Raw genomic sequence first — 19,561 nt, 5'->3', positions numbered from 1 at the left:
GATCTGCCTCACCTGATCCTACTTTTCTGAGACTGGACAGAAAGGAGGATGCACAGGGAAGCCTGGATGATGTGTTCCCAGGCTCCATCAATTTGTGGATTTCTGAGCCATATGTGGGGTGACAGCATGGGCAGGTAGTGCTCAGTAGGAGCTATTGGTGGTCAGATACTGGTTCCAGTGAGGGATCTGTCTTGGAGATTGTGCAGGACCATATGAAGGTTTTTAGGCCTCGCTGGCATAGTGCTAATTGGGAACTCAGGTGGATTTGTAGTTATAAAAACTGGGATAGTGTTGCTGAGCAAGTAGTGTGATACATGAGTACTGTGGAGCACTATTGCTTGTTGCCATGAGTCCCAGCTGTGTGTGCTGTGTTTGGAAACTATTTAGATATTTCAATGCTATTTTAATATAAACCAATAAATCTTTTGTATCTATGGAAAATCCTTCAGTGTTAGCAAATGTTTTTTGCTCTCCCCATGTTAACAGACGGCTTGAAAGGCAGGGCAGATGTTGATAAACACAGTTACAGAGGTAAGTTTAACCACTGCGCTTCCCCACAGTTTCCCCTCTTCCTTGGCTAAAGTTGATTAAAGAGTTCTAATTTCTATCTCAGTCAATTTTATAAAGTACTTATAAGATGTCTAGATCCTCCAACTGGCATCTACACACAACTGGGAAAAAAGCACGATCACAGAGCTGCTAATTTGAGCTTCCAAATTGAAGGTTTCGATGTTCAGTTAAGACGCAATTAGTTGAAAATGAGGCATTATGTACCAAAATCCCCATGTCAGCTTTGAAACTTAAGCTTATGATGAAGTAAGACATTTCAGAATTGAAGTTATGGCTGCATTTTCTCTTCCTCTCCAGGCCAAACATGTGTTCATAATCCCTTCTACTTACTCATTATTTCTTAACACACAATAGTAAATTAGGTCCACATGAGCCTTTCAGATAAATAAAACCAGATCACAACTGATTTGGCCTGGAGCCCATTTTGAAATCTGCCAGTTTAAGCAGCATGGCCCTAGAAATAAGGGTCAAGCTAATTACAGCTGCTGAGAAATCCAGATTTTCTAGGTCTGAACTGGGTCCTGCCTGCCAGCCTGGATTTCTCTGTAGTATTTAAAACTCACTCTTTGAACAAGAACTTGGACTGAGAAAGTCTAGCAGCAAAACAGTCACTTCTCAGTTCTTGACTCCCTGTTAATCCCCAGCTTCCCTCTCTCACAGGGGAGTTCGAGATGACCCAGAAGGCAAGATTAAATTGGCTTCTAGCCAGGTTTTACTGGTGAGTTCATGCCCTAGGATAGGTGTCATGTGGGTCCCAAAGCTGTACTGGAGGTGGCAGAATGTGTCTGCACGTGGCCCAGGGTGAATCTGTGCATCAGTCCGAGGAATTATGGGAAGCTCAGAGGATCACCAGACACTGAAATGAAGACTTTTACGTTCAAGTGGTAATAAACAACAGCATATCAGAACTGAAAAAGCATATGGAAGGATAGGAAAGACAAGACTTTGAGGGGGTAAACTGATCTGTGAGTCAGCGGTGAGTTACAATTTCACACTTTGTCAACCTGCTCTGTCAGCTCAGGCATATCCCTTTGCCTTTAGTTTTTCTGGCTCCCTATTTGTGAGATAAAATAAATACATCACCAAGTGCAGGATTTAAAATATTTTAATTATTATTAAGCCTTTATAACCTATTACAGCTTAAGATTTAACGAAAAAGTTGAAAAAGTAATTACTATACCTGTTTAAGTATTTTTTAATTTTTTTTTCTTCTAAGATAAACTTGTAGTTAAGTTCATCATTTTTAACTGTTATTAAGCAAGGTAACTATGGTTTAGAAAAAATCTAATGGTACTCTTCCCTAATTGATTGAGAGTACTTGAAAGCTTTTTTCTTTATTTATTTTTTCCCCTGTTTTTTGCATGGAAGATACTTCATCTTTAATCTGGTTAAAATCCTTGATCCAGTTTTAGAATTTGAACTTTCAACTACTTTTACATTCAGTAAACAATCTCTCCAAAGCCTCATTTATGTGCAGAATGCTTAATTCTTGAAATATTGCACTGTTCCTAAAACTGCATTTAGATAAACCTGTTCACCTTAATATGATTACAAAAACCAAACAAAGGAGAGGAGAAAGTTCTGACTTGCAGAAACAATCCTAGCTGGCTGTTCTGGGAATGATCTTCAGAATTAGCTCATTATTTATTCTTGGGGCACTCCACCAATTAAACAAACAGTTTTATATATAGAAAGGGGGAAGGGCTTAGCTTACTTTTCCAGGGTCATTTCCAGAGACTTGGACACTGAGGATGTGCAGGCTCATGTTACCCAGCCCAGCAGGTTCTGTGTCTGGGTGTGCATGTGCCAGTGCCCAAGAGTGATGTTACCCAGCCAAGCTGATAAGGAAAGGAAATCAGAGATTCCTGGTAGGTATCAGCGGAAATTCCTCGGTTTGGGGAGTAATGCATGATTTATTCAAGCCACTAGAAATATGTCAGGGATCCCTAAGGAGGTGCTGGGGCTGACAAAAAATCCCCCAACCACTATATTTAATATCAATGTCAGTTTAATAACTACAGTCTGGTGCTTTTTGATAGGAGATGATTAAGGTGAAAGAAAAAAGACATAACACTGAGGGACAGAGGACCCTAGAAATGAAATCCAGGCATTTATTTACAGAGGGAAGCTCTTACAAACAAATACAAGGTAAAAAGCAAGCCGAGAGAATAGTATCCATTTAATCCTGATCTAATATTCCTAGGAAGACTGCTTTATAGCAGTTGTGGATCAAGATAATTTTGCTATGCTTGAAAAGAAAAATCACACCAAAATTAGCCCATTTTGATATATTGCAGCAACATCTTCTGTTTAGACAACAAATCACCATAGCAGTGTAGCAGCCCTGGTTACCCTGACTAAGTTCAGTAAGACTGAAGAATTCATCTCTCAGCTAAGTATTGGCTGGCCAAGCTGAACAGTTCTTCCCTATGTTCAAGGCTGTGGTTGAAAATATTTCTTCCTCTTTATTTATTGCAGAGAAACTTGGAAAATACACATCAAAACTCAAGGAGAAAAAGGGTCCTCCTGTTTGTATTGAAGTCTGGGAGATGAACTCCTAACATTTCGTCCTCAAAACAAAAAATGGCACTGAAACTTTAAAACCCTTGAATATTTCCTTGTACAGCCTTATCAAAACACTTGGTCAGTCATGAACATTCTCTGGCCTTTGGAGTAAATTCCCACCCCAAACCTGCTGGCTGATTGCAAGAATGAAATACAGGGGGAGATAACAGTGCTAAAGCGATCCTCTTAGTTCCCTCTTCTTTAGTATCACTTTTGATGGACAATGCCAGTGTTTGCTCTGGAGCCAAGGGGAGGAGAACAGCTCCAAATTACCTCTGAATTACCTCTCAGCTGCACTCTGGGTCAAGGTTCACAGGGACTCCCTCTGATCCCATTTCTAGTGGCTGGTGAGGAGTGGGAACATTGAAAGGTTTTTATTACTTAGAGGCTTTGGCATCATCCTGTACCACGTGAATCACACCACCTTTCACACGTTAGAGCTTCAACCTTGATTTAAAATAAACAAATGAGCACTCCAGATTACAGGAGATGGAACATTTACACATTACGAACCTCACCAAAGCTGCTGTTATCACAGCTAAGTCATTTTTGATTGATGAACATTGAGAAAGATTCTTAGTGTTTAATTATTCCCCCTCATCTTGTAGGTGAGGGATATTATTTCTCGTGGCTTCAGGCTGAACTTGGAATAGACTGGAAATAACAGAAGTAAGAAATATTATTGACAAATAGGTCTATCAGTTATGTCTTCTTGTTGCCTAGGCTGCCAGCCCACTGTGGAACTGGGTATTAGAAATATTGAGAGGAAGCTTTGAGAGGATGACTATAGAAAAAAACTTTGGTGAAAAAAGTTGCAAATTAAGAAAAATTAGTGCATATACTGTTGGTGAGTGTATTTTCAGTGCAAGAGGGTACCTCACAGTTAAGCAGGTATTAACCATTTCATATGAAGCACATAAAGGGTTTATTCTTAGTTTGATTCTGCAAATATCCAAAATTCTTTTATGTCAAGAAAGAATGAACATGTGAAACAAGTTATAAAGTGTTACAAAATGCTGCAGCAATGGTTTCTGATCTTTATATGACCCTACTTGCATTTCTTAAAATCATGTTGTTTTAGAAAACAGATCAACTGAATATTAATTTAATTTAGGTTATCTTGGAATAAGGGCTAAGGAGAACCTTATCCTAAACTAGTCCTTATAAAAGGATTGCAGACCTCACTCCTCCCGGGGCCCAATCTACAGAGTGTCTATTCCTGAGCCCACACAGGACAAGTTTCTTTAATGACCCTCAGTTACATTTTTTATGCTGTTTGGCATATAAATGTATCTGTTTAATAACAGTTTTTTTGGCAGATGTTTGCTTTTGGATTCTGTTCTACACTAATAGAATTGGAATTCTGGATGACTAAGGAAAGCTTTAGAGACAAGTGTTTTTATATTTAAAAATTATGTTATTTGTGGTTGTACTATCACTCTGCAAATGAGAAAGCCTCACAACCACAACAATCTGCACATTTAAACTTCTCTACTTTCTGAAAAAATCCCAGTTTGTTACAGTGTAGCTGCATATTTTCTAAGCAGGGTGGATTTCAGTTTAACTGGTTTACGTCTAAGTTTTGAAAGGAATCAATCCGGCCTAGAAAAGCCCGACTTTACACGTTCATGCAGAAGAAGTAATTTTGAAAGCAGAGTTAGTTTTGGTTTGGGACTGCACAGTGACATGGCCAGCAAAAGGGCTCCTTTGCAGGTGCAGCTGGAAACTTAGTTCCCAATAGCATGTGAACCCCACGGGCTTCACATACTGAGGGACCTGGAAACGGAGTCTTGGCCTGGGGATAAGAAAGAACCTGAGACACTCACAGGCTGAAGACAGCAGGGTTTAGTTTGGATTTTTAATAAAAAAGCACAGGCTTAAAACACCAAGCAATGACAAGACATATAATACTCCATGACTGTTGAAAATGAGCTCAAGAACAGCCCAAGGCCAGGATTTCCATCAGTCACCCACCCGTGTGCTGGGACTCCAGCCCAGCAGAGCCTTGGCTGGGTTATTTAAGGTTTAAGTGCTGTCAGGACACAAGTCCTGTTCTACCTTGGTGCACAGCCTGGACCTGCTGCTCCACAAGAACACACAACTGGCAACTGAACCCAAGGCAGACAAATGCCAGAGCACAGAGGAGCAATAATAACATGCAACAATCTTACTTGTGGCTTTTGAAAGATAAAGACAAATCCTGCAGAGACAGAAAAGGAAAAAGCTGTACAAAAATTCCACATATATAAGCAAAAGGCAATTTCATCAAAATATTTAGCAAATAATTATTTAATTGTATTATGTAACTTCATCTAACATCCAACACAAAGCTACAACTTTATCACCTCTTCATATACCCTTCATTTTCACCCCATACAAATCCGAGCAAAACTCCCAAACCTGACAGAGCCGAGGCAGCACCTGTGAAAAAACCCAAACCCACTGTTCCTGGAGCATCCAATGTTTGTTCTCAAAGGCTGGTCACCTGCCCTTTACTAACACACTCAGGGCACTTAGGAACTTACTCTGATTTTCTGCTCCCTTAGCACCATTTTCTGGGTATTCTCAACCCAACAATATTGGTTTGAATAAGCAAAAGTCCCAAGAACAGCTTCTTTTTATATTAAATAAATTAGGATATAGGGCAGTATAAAACTACAACTAAAATTAAAAATGTTCCGATATCAACACAGCCAAACGAGAAACAAGATAATTAACAAATTTTAATCTTGTTATGGGTGTATTTAATATTGAAATTTGCATCTGCAGAATTCACTTGGGAAATTTGTCACAGCTCAGCCCTAGAATATAAGTTAACAATTCATAGTTCACACTTAAAATGCACAGTAAACAAACCTGAAAGCGCAGAGAACAGTTTTTACTGAACCTGAACATAAAAAATATTTTCTCCTTTCACGAAGGAGATACTTTTGATCTGTTGTTCCCATTAGAATCGTATAAATACATGTACAAATCATAGATAAAGGTTTGTAAATAGCAAATGTAAATACATAACCATGGAATGACACTGGACCAACCCTTTTGGCAATGGCAGTTTGTTACCCAGTATCAAAGTTTAGTGCAGAATATATAATTTAACAATGAACACAATGACAAAATACCAAGAGAAGAATAACTTTTCCCTCTTTTATGCTACACAGAGTGCTGAAAGTTTTACCTTCTAGGTGACAATGGACAATTTGAGACATTAAAATGCAGCTGCAATTGGACACAGAAAGAAGTCAATATTGAAAGAACTGTCCACACTTTTGGAAAACCTTGCTTAGAAAACTATTGCATTTCACAAGAGGAAATATGGTCTGGTATAAAAGAACAGGGCCAATGGTATCCCCGGATTTTTCACTTTCCAGTGAATGACGTGAAAGAGCTATCAAAACTGATTAAAAAAATAAAGCATCTTCAAAGTATAAGTAAGGCACACTGAGAATTCAGAATCTCTGTCCAGTCCAGCCCAAAGGAATGCACTGTGGAAAATCTAGCAAGATAGAGCTGTACTGACTTTGGAATGGCAAAAAATATAACCTGCAGTGAAGTAAGCAAGTTGAATGTGGAGCCCAGCAGACAACTGTCTCTTACTGTGACAAAGGCTTCTGACAGTAACTCTAAAATTCAGGATTGAGTCCAAGTATATTGTCCTAAAAAAACTCCTGAGCAAAGACCATGATATAGCTCATCACTGTCAATCAAAACCTGGCAGTTTCCAGAGAGCAAGACATTAAAAATGGCAAAAGCAAGGTGATGTATCGTGCAGCAGGTCACACACACTAATCAAAACGTGGTACATTTTTAGCATTAGCAAGACATCATACCTTTCATAAGAAAACACCTTCATCAATTAGTCTGAGCACTTAATTCCGTGGAATTGGTGAAAAACTTAATTTAGTTAATTCAGTGGTAATTCAGTAATTCATTATAGAATTGGTTAAAGTGCTTTAGAATGAATAAAAACAATTCACATTTCTCTATTAGAAATACTTATTCCTTTTGAAACTTGCCTTCAGTAATAATTAACTCACATTTTCAACCTGATGGAACAGCATTAGCAAGAAAGAGCTGGTTATCTGAGAGGGGGCATTTATTAAAATATTTCATGTCTTTGCCAAAGTCCTGTGCCAGAAGAGCTTATCTGTGCTCCGTGTTGAACAGTGGCATTAGTCACCTTTTGCTTTTCCCTTTGGCCAGTGCCTCTCCGTAGGTGAGGTGAATGAAGTCAAAGAGTTGCGTGGCATTGGCAGCATTCCCCAAAATGCTGGCGAGCTCGTCCTTGGACAGCGTCACCAGCTCTGCGATGCTCCTCACGTGGTTCATCAGGGCCCGGCAGTTCTTGGCATTGACACCTGGCATTTTCAGGAGGAAGTCCTGGGGCCCGGGGTTGTACTTGTCCGACTCGGGCAGGGTTTCGGAGTCCGCGGTCACGGCCATCGCCGTCTCTGCGTTGGGCTGGGGGTGGTTCTGTTTCAGCTCCTCGAACAGCTCAGCAGTGGCGTGGGGAGAGGGACACCACAGGATCCGCAGCTTCGGGAAATGCAGTGTCAGGAGGGTCAGTTTAGAAGTAACATCATTACTGGAAATTTCCTGCTGCAGAGAGCCTCGTGGGATCAGGGAGAACGATTTGTTGGGATCAAACTCAATCAGGAGGACCGGTCGCTTGTAGTAGCGGCACATGGCAACGCACTGGGAATACAGCCTGCCGTTGTTCAGGGAACCAATCAGGTCGCTGATGCTCTTCCGCTCCACGCAGATATCAGGAGTCAAGATATAATCCCCAACTTCCAGAGTAACAGGCTCAATGTCAATCCCACGGCGATGAATCAGCGATGGAAGCTCACTACGGAATTCCCGCATATCCACGATGATAGTTTGCTGAACATCCTTCTGCTCCTGTCCCCCTAAAAAACAAAATAAACAGTTATCCCCATACTTGTGACCTGCAGCTCCAGCTGCAGAGCTTTCACATGTGCTGCCAGTGCTTCTGTACTGGATGGACTTCACATCCCAAACTATACCTCGAATTCAGCAGTTTAATAAATCCAATCTTCATTTATTTTTCAGTTGCCCAAGTATGTACTGTAGTTTATGGAGTACAGTCTGCAGTTTCACAGAACTCCCATGCTACCTGCTGTAAGCTTTGTGCATGTGACAATGAAACACATTCAACTGTAGATGAAAGTTATTTAAATAAATCAGGAGAATCTTTAAAAAGTTGCCTGCGAAACAAGATAACGAAGCCAATCCATTTTATTTCCAGCTGTTTCCCACAGACAATATGGCATTTTATTGCAGGACTTTTGTGTTGGCCTCTACAGGTCTGCAAAAAGACACATAAAGAGAATGCAGCACCAAGGCCAGAAAAGACATAAAAGCAAAGATCAGAGAGCACGTGGTAAAGGAGAGCAGGATTACAGAAATGACAGCAAAGAAAAACAGGCAGAGCTGTGAAGATATAGATGTCAGAGGAAAGGAACAAAAATGTGGTTAGAACTGCAAAAAAAGGATGTTTTATTACAAAGAAAGTGATCAAAAACACAATCTGCAGTTGTTTACCCAGGCAATCTGTTCTGCCAAGATGAAAAGATGTCCCCAACATTTACTAGCTCAAGGACAACTTGTCTTCCTTTGGCTATCTGCAGACTTCAGTTTCTATGTTTTAATTTCTCTCCCTACAAACAGCACTAGAGAGTCTTATAACCAACAAGCTGCCCAGAAACTATCCAAATTGTCTCAATGGTAAACCCCTTCATTAGCCTGTATTGTCAGAGCAAAGCACAATTCACTGTCATGGGAAATACTGTTCCTTTGCCATGAGGACTGCAGAGCCCGTGGAGGTGTCTCTGACCCTGGTGCCTGGCTGGGATTTAAGTGCAGTGGTGCTGGGGCTCTGCAGGACTGAGAGCTCAGCTGGAGCTCAGGCCCCGCTCACCTGCTTTGCGAGTGTCTGCAGCCACACCGGGGGGTCTGGCGTCCCTCAGCAGGTCCAGGTTTGTTTCATCTCTTCCTTCTCTTTCTTCAGGAACAACCATGCTGGCCTTCTCTCTGAGGAACCACAAACAAACACACACTAAGAACTGCACATGTATGAGAAAAACAGACCGAAATAGTTTACCACCCTTCATTCAGATGTAAAATAACTAGTGATAGAACCCTAACCTGATGAGAAGACGCTGTCAGTAAAAATACTGTCTTATACAGTCTAAGGAAATAATTATTTTGTTTACCCAACTGACTTATGTTATAAAAGCCTTAGGAATTATCTTACAAGAAATGTTACTTGCAGACAAAGACACAGTTACAAAAATGAAATGCACAGACAGTTAGGGAAAAATCCAAGTGGTGCTGTTCAGCCTTAGAAGTTTAACATGAAATCCCACTAAAATTAATAAATAAAATGGGTTTTGACTTTTTGTTCTCTTAACACCTGAAAAACAGTTGAATTAAAAGTTTATTTAAAGCCTTCACACAGTTAAGAAGTTCATTCTATTTAAAATATAAGCATGTAAGGGAATTACATGGAACAAACTAATTGTGTTACCGAATGAGTTTTTCAAAGGCCTCCTTCTCTTTCCTCAGAGCTGTGAGATAACGCTGCTCTTCTGTGGAGCCCCCATATATGAGGAAATAAACTCTGTAAGCATGAAAGAGAAAAAAAACACCTCACAAAACTTCATATTAACTTAAAAACACCCACAACCAGCATTTAAGATTAGAAGCCTGACAAGTTAGTCAATAATAGTATATTAAAGTTTTCTATATTTTTAATTAGTTTGTGTATCAAATGTGTATCTATACACAGAGTGGTGATCTTTCGTGTCAGCTAGAACAAAGTATAACTGTAAATACTTCTCATTTTCTTCACTGTGTTTTCCTATACTTGTTTTTCTGTTGCAGTTTCTGAATTACTGGTCTTCAGCATGACCAACATGAGGAAATGTGAACATGAATTAAATCCAAAATGAATCTTTATTGTGTAAAAATCATACCCATAGAAATGGTTTAAAATGAGGCTACACCACCTCAAAATGATGTACTGCCCCTAAGATCATCGAAGCAGAGGTCTTGAAGAAGATGGAATGAACTTTGGGGGGACTAAATACCCTCTGGAAAGCAAAAATTATCTTTTGGTTACTCCAGACATTTTGGTTTTGTTTACAATTAGGAAGAGGGCTAAACAGGAATTAAAGGGTAGCTAAAGAAAATGAACAGCTGCACGTTCTGCCTTGACTGCTGACAGTGCACTTTTTATTTTTTAAGACTAGAATTGCCAAGTGGACTTGCCTCAGAGGCTTTCCAGGCCTGCTGGCCTTGTAGATCTCCAGCTGGCGGACAAAGGTTAGTTCTGCATCATACAACACCACATATCTGGGCTCCACCTCGTGCAGGACGCGGCTGAGGGCGTAGGGATCACCACAGCTCTGCAGCGGGTGGATGATGGTGAGTGGGTCCTTGAAAATCCCATAGTAACAATCTGAGGGCAAGTTCACGTCAAAATCTTCAGGAATGGCCTCTTCAGTGCTGCTTTCTTGGCTACTGTTTAATTCTTTGTTCTCTTCCACCTCTAACTCCTCTCTCTTTTCCTCCTCGCTCTTCCCTATCATTTGGATTATCGTCCGCTCTTGTTGCTTCTTGTGTTTCTTTTGTTTTGAAGAAGCTGCGAGTTTGGCTGTTTTGGCTTGAGGCCCTGGGTCTGGTTTGGCATTTCCTTTGGACTTGATGGCTTTTCTGTCTGTAATCCATACTTCTCCAGCTTTCTCATCCTTCCCAAAGGTTTTGTTATAGAGCCTTGTTAAAAAAGCTTCCGGTCCAGCAATAATGTACTCCCTGAGCTGCGCACAGGCTCGGTCATCGCTGGCACAAATGAGCACTTGCCCTGCAGTCGAGAAACAACAGCATCTTTACAGCCTGTAATGCTGTGCTTCTCCTCCACCTACAAGGCATCTCCTGAGCAAACTGCTTTTACTGAGCCTGGGAGTAATGCCTGCCAAAGACTTTTCTATTTGGTTGTCACAGTTGCTCTGGACTTGAAAAGAAATCTAAATTGCATGGGCGTTTTGTACCAAACAAGATTAGAGGAGATTAATGGAAGTTCAGCATTCCTTATTCTCACAACATCTAAATTTGTGAGGCTTTCCTTCTGACCATCTGAAACATAGTGTGTATTGAAATGTACTCACAACTGCTTGTTTTTAAGATGTGGAATAAGAGAGAACTTAATTTAGAACATTCTAATTTTCAGCCTTTGTCAGCTGTGATAGAAAGTCAAAAAAATAGATATTTCACACATTATTATTGACATTTGTGGTCTTGAATAACAATTCTCCACAAGCTGACTCAGATAAACTCCTACAACACTAGGTGAGAGAGCCAGTTCTTATGCAGTCAGAACACTGTGGGTGGGAGAAAAGAGCACATTTTTACCCTTACTATGTCCTAAAATAAAACTTGCTGAAATTTAAGGGGATGAACAGCCCTAAAATAGGAAAGGCAGCAAAGCAGTTAAACTCTCTACCCTGCCTTCTAATCTCTACCCCATTTATATGCATCTCCTGCAGAGGCAAATTTTCAGGTGCAGAAGAATGTGTGAGTTAGAAAGGGCACTTTTTTTGAACTTGAACTTAAGAAATGAGTGAATGGTACCTTGATTATTATAAATTTCCACATCAGTTTTATTGGGCTTGGGAATAAGGTGTCAGTATAATATTGCAATGTACGTTAAAATAGTTTTTCAGAATAATACAGGTTCTTTCCTAAACAGTATTGCATAGTAACCAACAGCATTTCTCTTTGAGAGCCAGAATTAAATAAGAATTTATGTAAAACTATCTAATTTAACATAGTTTATGTACACAGTAAACATAAACTCCTCATCTTAAGTCCACAAATTATTAAATTTAAACTAGCTCTTTGATAAAACTGCAAAAAAAGTAAAGTTCCCTCTCTCCAAAGACAAGCAGAAGTGCAAACCAACCATACTGTGAAAACTCTCACCTGGACCACCAAGGTTGTCACTGTTCTTATTCTCATTTTCAATCTCTTTCAGTACTTCTCTCAAAGCTTCCCATTTTGGGTTACTTTCGAGAACCAATTCCCTTTTCAGTTCTGAAACAAAGTAAGATTGAACATAGCAGCTCTTAGAGCCAAAATATCCCTCAGACTTTAAATTACCGGTGAGATGTCAATAGCATGATGGCTGTTGGCAGAGATGATATTCAACAGCCTACATATGCAATGTGTTATGCTACTGGGTTGGAGAACACTCTTAACTTTAAAAATGGGGATAAGTGCTTTAGTGAAGCGAAAAGCTGAAATATTCACTTCAATTCTGAAACCCCTGGGTATATTTTTTTAATAAAAGCAACCCCAGCCTCCTACCCATTCATGTAAAATAATAAAGATCAAGCTAAACACCAGTGTAATACAAGAATTCCATAAAAGCTCTCCAGTGATCGGCTAAGCAAGCTTAGGAGAACCCCTTATTTCTTCATGACTCTTGTATGTTGTTTATTATATGCTTTTTGAACTAAGATTGTCTCAGCTTATCCCAGCTAACAGGTTGAGATCCTGAGCTGTGTAAGTTCACCCAGGGAACCAGAGCTCCAGTAATAACATGCAAAGCCCTTGAAATCGTGTGACAATCCCAAACTTAACATTAGGAATGATCAGTACCATTTTCCTTCTTCACATCCCGTTTCTCAGAGCCTTTGCCTTTCTGGCTCAGTTTCTCGTCTGCAATGCGATAAACTCGGGCCCGAGCGTTTACAAACATCGAGGTACTGGCGTCAAGGAACAACCAACCTGAGGGGAAAGGACAAGGAGGCAGTAGTAGTTTGATATCTGCAGTGTGGATGGGTTTCAACCCTTTGCAGTACAAGCCCCAAATCTCTCATCTGGAATACCTGTGCTACCTGCTTGCTGTGCAATCACCAGCTTAATAAGAGACAAATGTGATGCAAATCTGCCCCTGTTAAGTAACAGCAGTTAAGTGGGAAGATGAAAGCATTATCTGTCAATAAAAACCTACGTCCTTATGGCTGGTTATGTAAAACCTAATTAGGTACCTTCAAATGTTTGGGAATGCTAATTAAAAACATCAACATTCCACTGTTTCATGCATTGACTTGTATGGATCTTTGGTGTTTACCTGAATTCTCACCAAAAGCTTTTTCACTTGCTTTCAGTGACTCCAGGAGATTAAGGAAGGTGACACAATCGTACTGAGTGAGGTACAGTAGCAAAGTACGGAGTATCTTCAAATCCTGGACCAAGGATTTTGTCTTAGCTCCAAGCTGATGCCACAGAGGATCTAAATAGTGACGTATTGTCTAGAAAGATAAATTGGAAAGTTCAGGATGTCAAATATATAGTACACTTAGCATGTTAAAATTGCACTTTTTTTTCCTTTATAGAGGATGCCACTAGTTTTCTGAAGTTACTAAAGATACCAAATTAAAGATCTGATGGTAAGGTTTTTTTTTTTAATATAAGTGATCATTTTTTAGCAAAGTTAAAATAATATAGATGCCCTTATATAAAATATTTCAGCAATTAGCAGATATATATAAATTAATGCTTTCAGTACACTTTTTCCTCTCCATCTAATAATAAAATACTGGTAAAATACTTCCCCTCACCCTTAATTTACTGGCACTGGCCTGTTGTATTTAGTATCTAGGGTCTTTTACTTAGGTGAAGTAGAAACATTATAATGGCATTTAATTTCCAAAGTAAGGTTGGTACCATGCAGATGTGCAATTTACAGAGCTTAAGGAAAAAAACTCCAAATATTTAAAGTACTGAAGGCCTTACATCAGGATTAAATAGTAGCTAAGAAATAACTGTGTTTCACTGTGATGGTTGATGTTTATGATTTCACCTTACAGAAAGCACATGTATGAAAAACATTGCACATCTGCCACAAACAGCAATGAACACACAACTATTGACATATACAATGATTAAAGATGCAGTAGATGTATGTGCATATTGTCTATTATACACTTGTGCTTCTCCTACTAGAGGAAATGAAAGAAAACCATGAATCAGGATGTTCTTGATGTAGAGATTTGGGAAAGGAAGGAAGAACAATAATACCTATACACCAAAAACCCTACTGGCAACAGTCACATCACTGTTACATCAGCTGGTGCCAGTAGTAAACATGTAATGGGAGAAAACTCAGCTGCTGAAGGTTATTTATTGTACAAATAACATTTCTGTTTGCATGGCAGTTTGAAGGTCTCCATCCTGCTGAGACACTGAAGAACAATCAAAATGTTACCTTGTCAAAAGGTTTTCCAATAGCATTTTCTAAAGAGAGATCTTCTACTTCAAGAACTGGATTATAACGTTTGAGTTCTCTCAGACAGGCATTCAAAATGTCCAGGATTGAGGTCTGGATAGCAAGCATAGCAGGGGTCATTGCCACATGTATTTCCACCACTTCAGGTTTATGCTTCTCTAAAAATGAGTTCACTGCTATATGAAATCTAAGAGGAAAACAGCTGATTAAGATTTACATGGAAAGTTTTCTTGATCCACAGTCACTCAAAAGTTTGTATAAACTACAGTTACAATTGTTTTAAATGCGAACAAATAAGTTAATTCCAAAGTGTATCAGATTTCACTGATGTGAACACTGCAATCTCATGAACAGCCCCAGAAAACCATCTGTTCCACAATGATGACTGTAGGCATTCTAGTCATATGAGCCTATAGGACTGGTGAATGAGCCATGGAAAATTACTGCAGTGGATTCTGCATCATCATTTCACAGAGCAAATAGTAAAGTAAACCCAAAAAATCTCATAAGGGGGAACTGGAACAGGCTCATGAATTCTCTGAAATCAGACACTGCACCAGCAGGTTCTGTGACGTTCCCAGCTCACAAGGATGAGCAGCAGGTCCTTGTGGGAAGCCTCCCCTGCAGTCCCTCAGCTGCACAGGCACAGACACGTCACTGCCTTTCCCTAAGAGGGAGGCTCAGCCAGCCCAGTGCCTGCCGACCTCTGGAACTCCTTGGGCACCTCCCTTCCTGCACATGCACCCCCAGGGCTCTCCATGCTTCACAAGCCAAGGAAGAAAACATAAAGAGTTTTTATCCAACTCTTTTTGCCCTAGTTGTGTCCACTTCTACTTCCCTGGGATACTGGAAGAAAGACTGTTAAAAAAAGAGTTTACAAGGCAGAGTGACAGTTCATTAAGATGGAGTGAAACACATTCTAGCCTGGAACAAATGGGCAGAGCTCCTGCCCAAGGCAATGGAGTCAGCAGATAAAGGGTCCAGTTTCATTTGTGGCTCTGCTTCTGAATGATTTAACACATGCCACAGACTTGGCAATTTGGTTTTTATCAGTAATCAAGAAATATTCTTCATATACAACACACATGTAAAAGAAGATTAAAAAAATCTGACATGTAGAAAGAGATCCATGGAGTTTCATCACAGCTGGAAACATACCTCCTTGGAGAACTGAGACTGTATTCTTGTTACTTTATGGCTTAAATACTCTGTTTAGTCACTGAAGTTTTTCTTGAGCTATTAAGAGTGTCACTTCCTGTTGTGATTTCTATTGGTTAAAAGGACAGCTCTGCCATAAAGTTCAGCCCCTTAGAGAGTTAATTTGAGTCTATTTTCAAAAATACTTACAGAAGTTTAGCACCTTCAAGACCACTTCAGTCAAAACCTGAATGAAATTTGTTTGGGATATAAGAGGGAACATTGATAAGCAGTGTGACTGCATACACCTTGTTTTCTGAGGAATCAATCTAACATCCTTCATCTTTAACTCTCCAGTGAAGTAAAGAAGTGCCTTACCTTGGCCACAGATAAAGCTTACTGACAAAAAGGTTTTTCATCACTCTTTCCACGTGGCAAAAGCCAGTGTTAAATGCAACTGCATTGTCTGTAAAAGCTTTAATGAAGCCTTGCTTGTTCTTCTGGCGGTACAGTCGCAGGATAAACGCTTCCTGGCACGACTCGATGATTCTGTGTGCTTTGTACACCAAAATGCCTGGCAAAATAAAACATTTTCAAGTTAGAAGTTAAGAAAGGTCCAACTTTGTATCCAATTTTCCTCATAGCTGTCTTATTCTTCTACAGTTCTTTGGATTATAGGAATTTAAATCTTCTAAAATGAGTGTTGAACAAACTTTCTGGGGTTTGAACAAGTGACTCCTCAGTTTCAGTACCACAGAACTGCCAAATAACAGAACTGCGTTCATGATGCATCTTTAATAAAAAAAAAAAAAAAAATCTTGTGCTTGAGTGGCAGGACTTATCAGCTTAGAAAATTCTTTACTCCTGAGGCATAACTTGAACTTGAGCCTTTTAAAAGGAGGAAAAGCAAATGCACGACAGAACACACTGTAACAACAGAGCAAGTTTGATGCTTTCAAGTCTGTGATATTTGCATTTTTTGTTAGAGAAATTCTGCAATTAGTCTTGTCAAGTATGTTTCATTGGTAACAGTTCAAGTGTTTACATATTCAAAGAACTTCTGAAAACATTTATTTTGCTTTTCTCCCCCTTCTGATAAGTCATCTTCACACTTAAGGACAGCAAGTACTACCAACTGGATGAGTACATCCCCACTTTTATTCAGGGCTATGGGTGTATTAGGAATAAAAGATTTATCAAGCACATTTTAGTAAAGAGAAATGAAACAACAATTTAATTTAATTAGATGTTCAAGACAAATACTTCTGGGATTCACAGTTCACTCAGCCAAGACCCAGGCTTATTTTTTCCTCCCACTTAATCGTGTTAAATAGCACACTGCATTTCTTCCCTCTCCCCTGCTGAAGAGAGGCCTGTGTGGTGACTCTCATCTGTTCACAGCTTCCAGTGGAATCACAAATGCCTTTCTGAAATGGAAGCAAAGGGCATCAAACATCACAGGTTTTACTGTGCTGTCAAGTACATCATTTTTACCTGGCTAAAACTACCAGGACTAACTCTTCTTTAGAGCAGTGATAATTTCTTATCTCCATTTAGCTGGACTTTTTGAGTTCATCAGATGTTAATTCGCATGTGATTCTACACTGATTTTATAAACGACATTTATAACACCTAGAAACACTTTTTCTGTGTTAGCTCCTCAAGAAACACTGTTACAAGTTTTTGTTGGTTTTGCTGTACAGTCACACACAGGTCAGGCACATGGAACCAGCTGTTGGGGAAGCTGGCAGTGAAGCAGCGGGTCTGTCACAGCTGGCACTGACCTCTGGTGGCAATGCAAAACCTGTTACAGCTCTGTAAAAATAATGTGAGTGTTCTCAAATGGTGTGATTAAATAAGACAAGCAAGTTTGGAGCAAAGAAAACTATAAAAAATAGGAAAGAACTACATATTTGCTCTTTTTACCTCAGTCTTGGTGGGAAGAAAGGAGAAGTTCTTCAACTTCAGTACTGGTTAGTAGAACTCTTCATACAGAATTAAGCTTTATGTATGTTCAAACAGAACACTTCATTTCATTAAACTCTTACCAGTAATGAGGTTGGCAGGAATTCTGTCAGTAAGGAAATCCACCACCAGGATCCGACTTGTTGCAAAGATGACTCCTCCTTGTGTGTAAAATTCATACCGAGTATTATTTGCAATTTCATTGGTAACACGCCGAGGAAGGTGAACAACTCCATCTGACCTCAGCTGATCAATAAAATACTCCTAAACCAAATACAATACAAACAAAGACATAAACGTGGTAACTAATGAAAGGGATGCAATAAACACCTTTATTATACATACCCTGCTAATTTGGAGGAGCAGTCCAAAACAAATTAAAACATGATAGTATAAGATACTAAAGGAAGTCACAATTATCATGATTTTGTTTCTTCTTTGATATACTTTGTTCAGTTTCAAACTCATCTGGGTGATTTAAAATTACATATTGTCAGTAGCAGCTAGAAAATACTTAAGTAAGTATGATCAACTGACACTCAAAGGAGCTTACACTTTCCTGTATTTCCATAGCTTATTTTCAGAGAGCGTGCAATTTTAATACTGCTTTAAGAACAGAGAATTGGGAAGAGCTCATCTTTTAGTGCCCTCCCCTGCTATTAGACAAGTACAGCAGGTAAGTCCTATACATGAAGCTTAATCTTATAAACGAGAGCTGTGATATTTATTCCCCTATGGTCACTATAAAAAGTCCCCAGGACCTCACCTCCCTGGTGGTGGGAAATCTCCCTGGTTCCACGAAAAAAAGAGCAGCTATTTTTTGTACAAGCAGGGACAAACCTGTCAGCAAGTTTCATCCCTTTCTGCTCAGTGGTTACTTACAATTATGTACATCTGCTTGTTTTGGCTCAGTATTGTTTTTAGGGCTTTATAGTGCAGCAGGAGTAGGAATTCAGCTGCTGTGATCCCAAGTGTGTCCAGTCTGACAGCTTTCCCTGGGACCCAGGGTGCTGGGGGACAACCAGCTGTCCCTGAGCCAGCAGTGCCCTTGTGGCCAAGAAGGCCAACAGTGTCCTGGGGTGCATTAAGAAAAACATTGCCAGCAGGTCGAGGGAGGTGATCCTGCTCATCTACTCAGCCCTGTTGAGGCCCATCTGGAGCGCTGTGCCCAATTCTGGGATCCTCATGACAAGAGAGGCACGGAGCTCCTGGAATGGGTCCAACAGAGGGTGACAAAGAGGATGGGGGGACTTTCCTCTGAGGACAGGCTGAGGAGCTGGGCCTCTTAAGCCCTGAGACGAGACAGATGAGAGAGGACCTCCTCAGTGTCTGTCATATCTGCAGGCAGGGGCCAGAGGATGGACCGGGCTCTGCTCGGGGATGCCCGGCAGTGGGACAAGAGGGAAGGGGCAGGGACTGATGCTCAGGAAGTTCCACCTGAACATGAGGAAGAACTTCTTCCCTGTGCAGTGACCGAGCACTGGAACAGATTGTCCAGAGAGGGTGCGGAGTGTCCTCAGTGGAGACATCCCAGAACCGTCTGGACACAATCCTGTGCCGTGTGCTCTGGGATGACCCTGCTGGAGCAGGAGCAGGAAGTAGGACCAGATGACCCGCTGTGGTCCCTTCCAGCCTGACCCACTCAGTGATTCTGTGACAGCCCCTGCCCGGCCCCGGATCCCGCACACCCGCCCCCGGCCCGGGGAGCCGCTCCCGCCCGGGGCACTGCGGGGCCGCGCCCGAGCGGGGCCGGGCCGGGCGCTGACAGCCCCCTCACCTCCTCGGCGGGGCCGGTGTTGAGCACGAGCACGAGGCTGGCGGGCTCGCAGTAGAGGCGCAGGAAGCGCAGGAGCAGGCGGTCGATGCCGAGCCCGCGGGCGCACACCACGAGCCCGTCCCGGTGGAACAGGTCCAGGAAGATCTGGCTCTCGTGCTCCAGCAGCGCCGCCATCGCCGCGCGCCGCCGCGCACGCGCGCCCCACACGCCGCGCCCGCGCCGGCGGCGCCCCC

At 40.9% G+C, this 19,561-nt stretch overlaps 1 protein-coding gene across 1 annotated transcript; it reads right to left on the bottom strand.

Moving 5' to 3' along the window:
• Positions 1-4,965: 4,965 nt before the first annotated feature.
• ERCC4 (ERCC excision repair 4, endonuclease catalytic subunit) lies at positions 4,966-19,513 on the bottom strand. Its single transcript, XM_050317379.1, has 11 exons — positions 19,329-19,513; positions 17,635-17,815; positions 15,965-16,160; positions 14,429-14,636; positions 13,292-13,472; positions 12,817-12,945; positions 12,139-12,249; positions 10,429-11,020; positions 9,686-9,778; positions 9,077-9,189; positions 4,966-8,045 (listed from the first exon to the last, which is right to left on the bottom strand). The coding sequence occupies exons 1-11, from the start codon at positions 19,500-19,502 to the stop codon at positions 7,312-7,314; spliced, it is 2,712 nt and encodes a 903-aa protein (XP_050173336.1). The 5' UTR covers positions 19,503-19,513; the 3' UTR covers positions 4,966-7,311.
• Between the last annotated feature and the right edge of the window lie 48 nt (positions 19,514-19,561).

Source organism: Myiozetetes cayanensis, unplaced genomic scaffold (genome assembly GCF_022539395.1).
Source record: "Myiozetetes cayanensis isolate MyiCay16 unplaced genomic scaffold, myiCay2020 scf20-37, whole genome shotgun sequence".
Lineage (NCBI taxonomy): Eukaryota > Metazoa > Chordata > Aves > Passeriformes > Tyrannidae > Myiozetetes > Myiozetetes cayanensis.
Note: the sequence above shows the minus strand (reverse complement) of the source record. Positions and strands in the feature narration are given on the sequence as shown.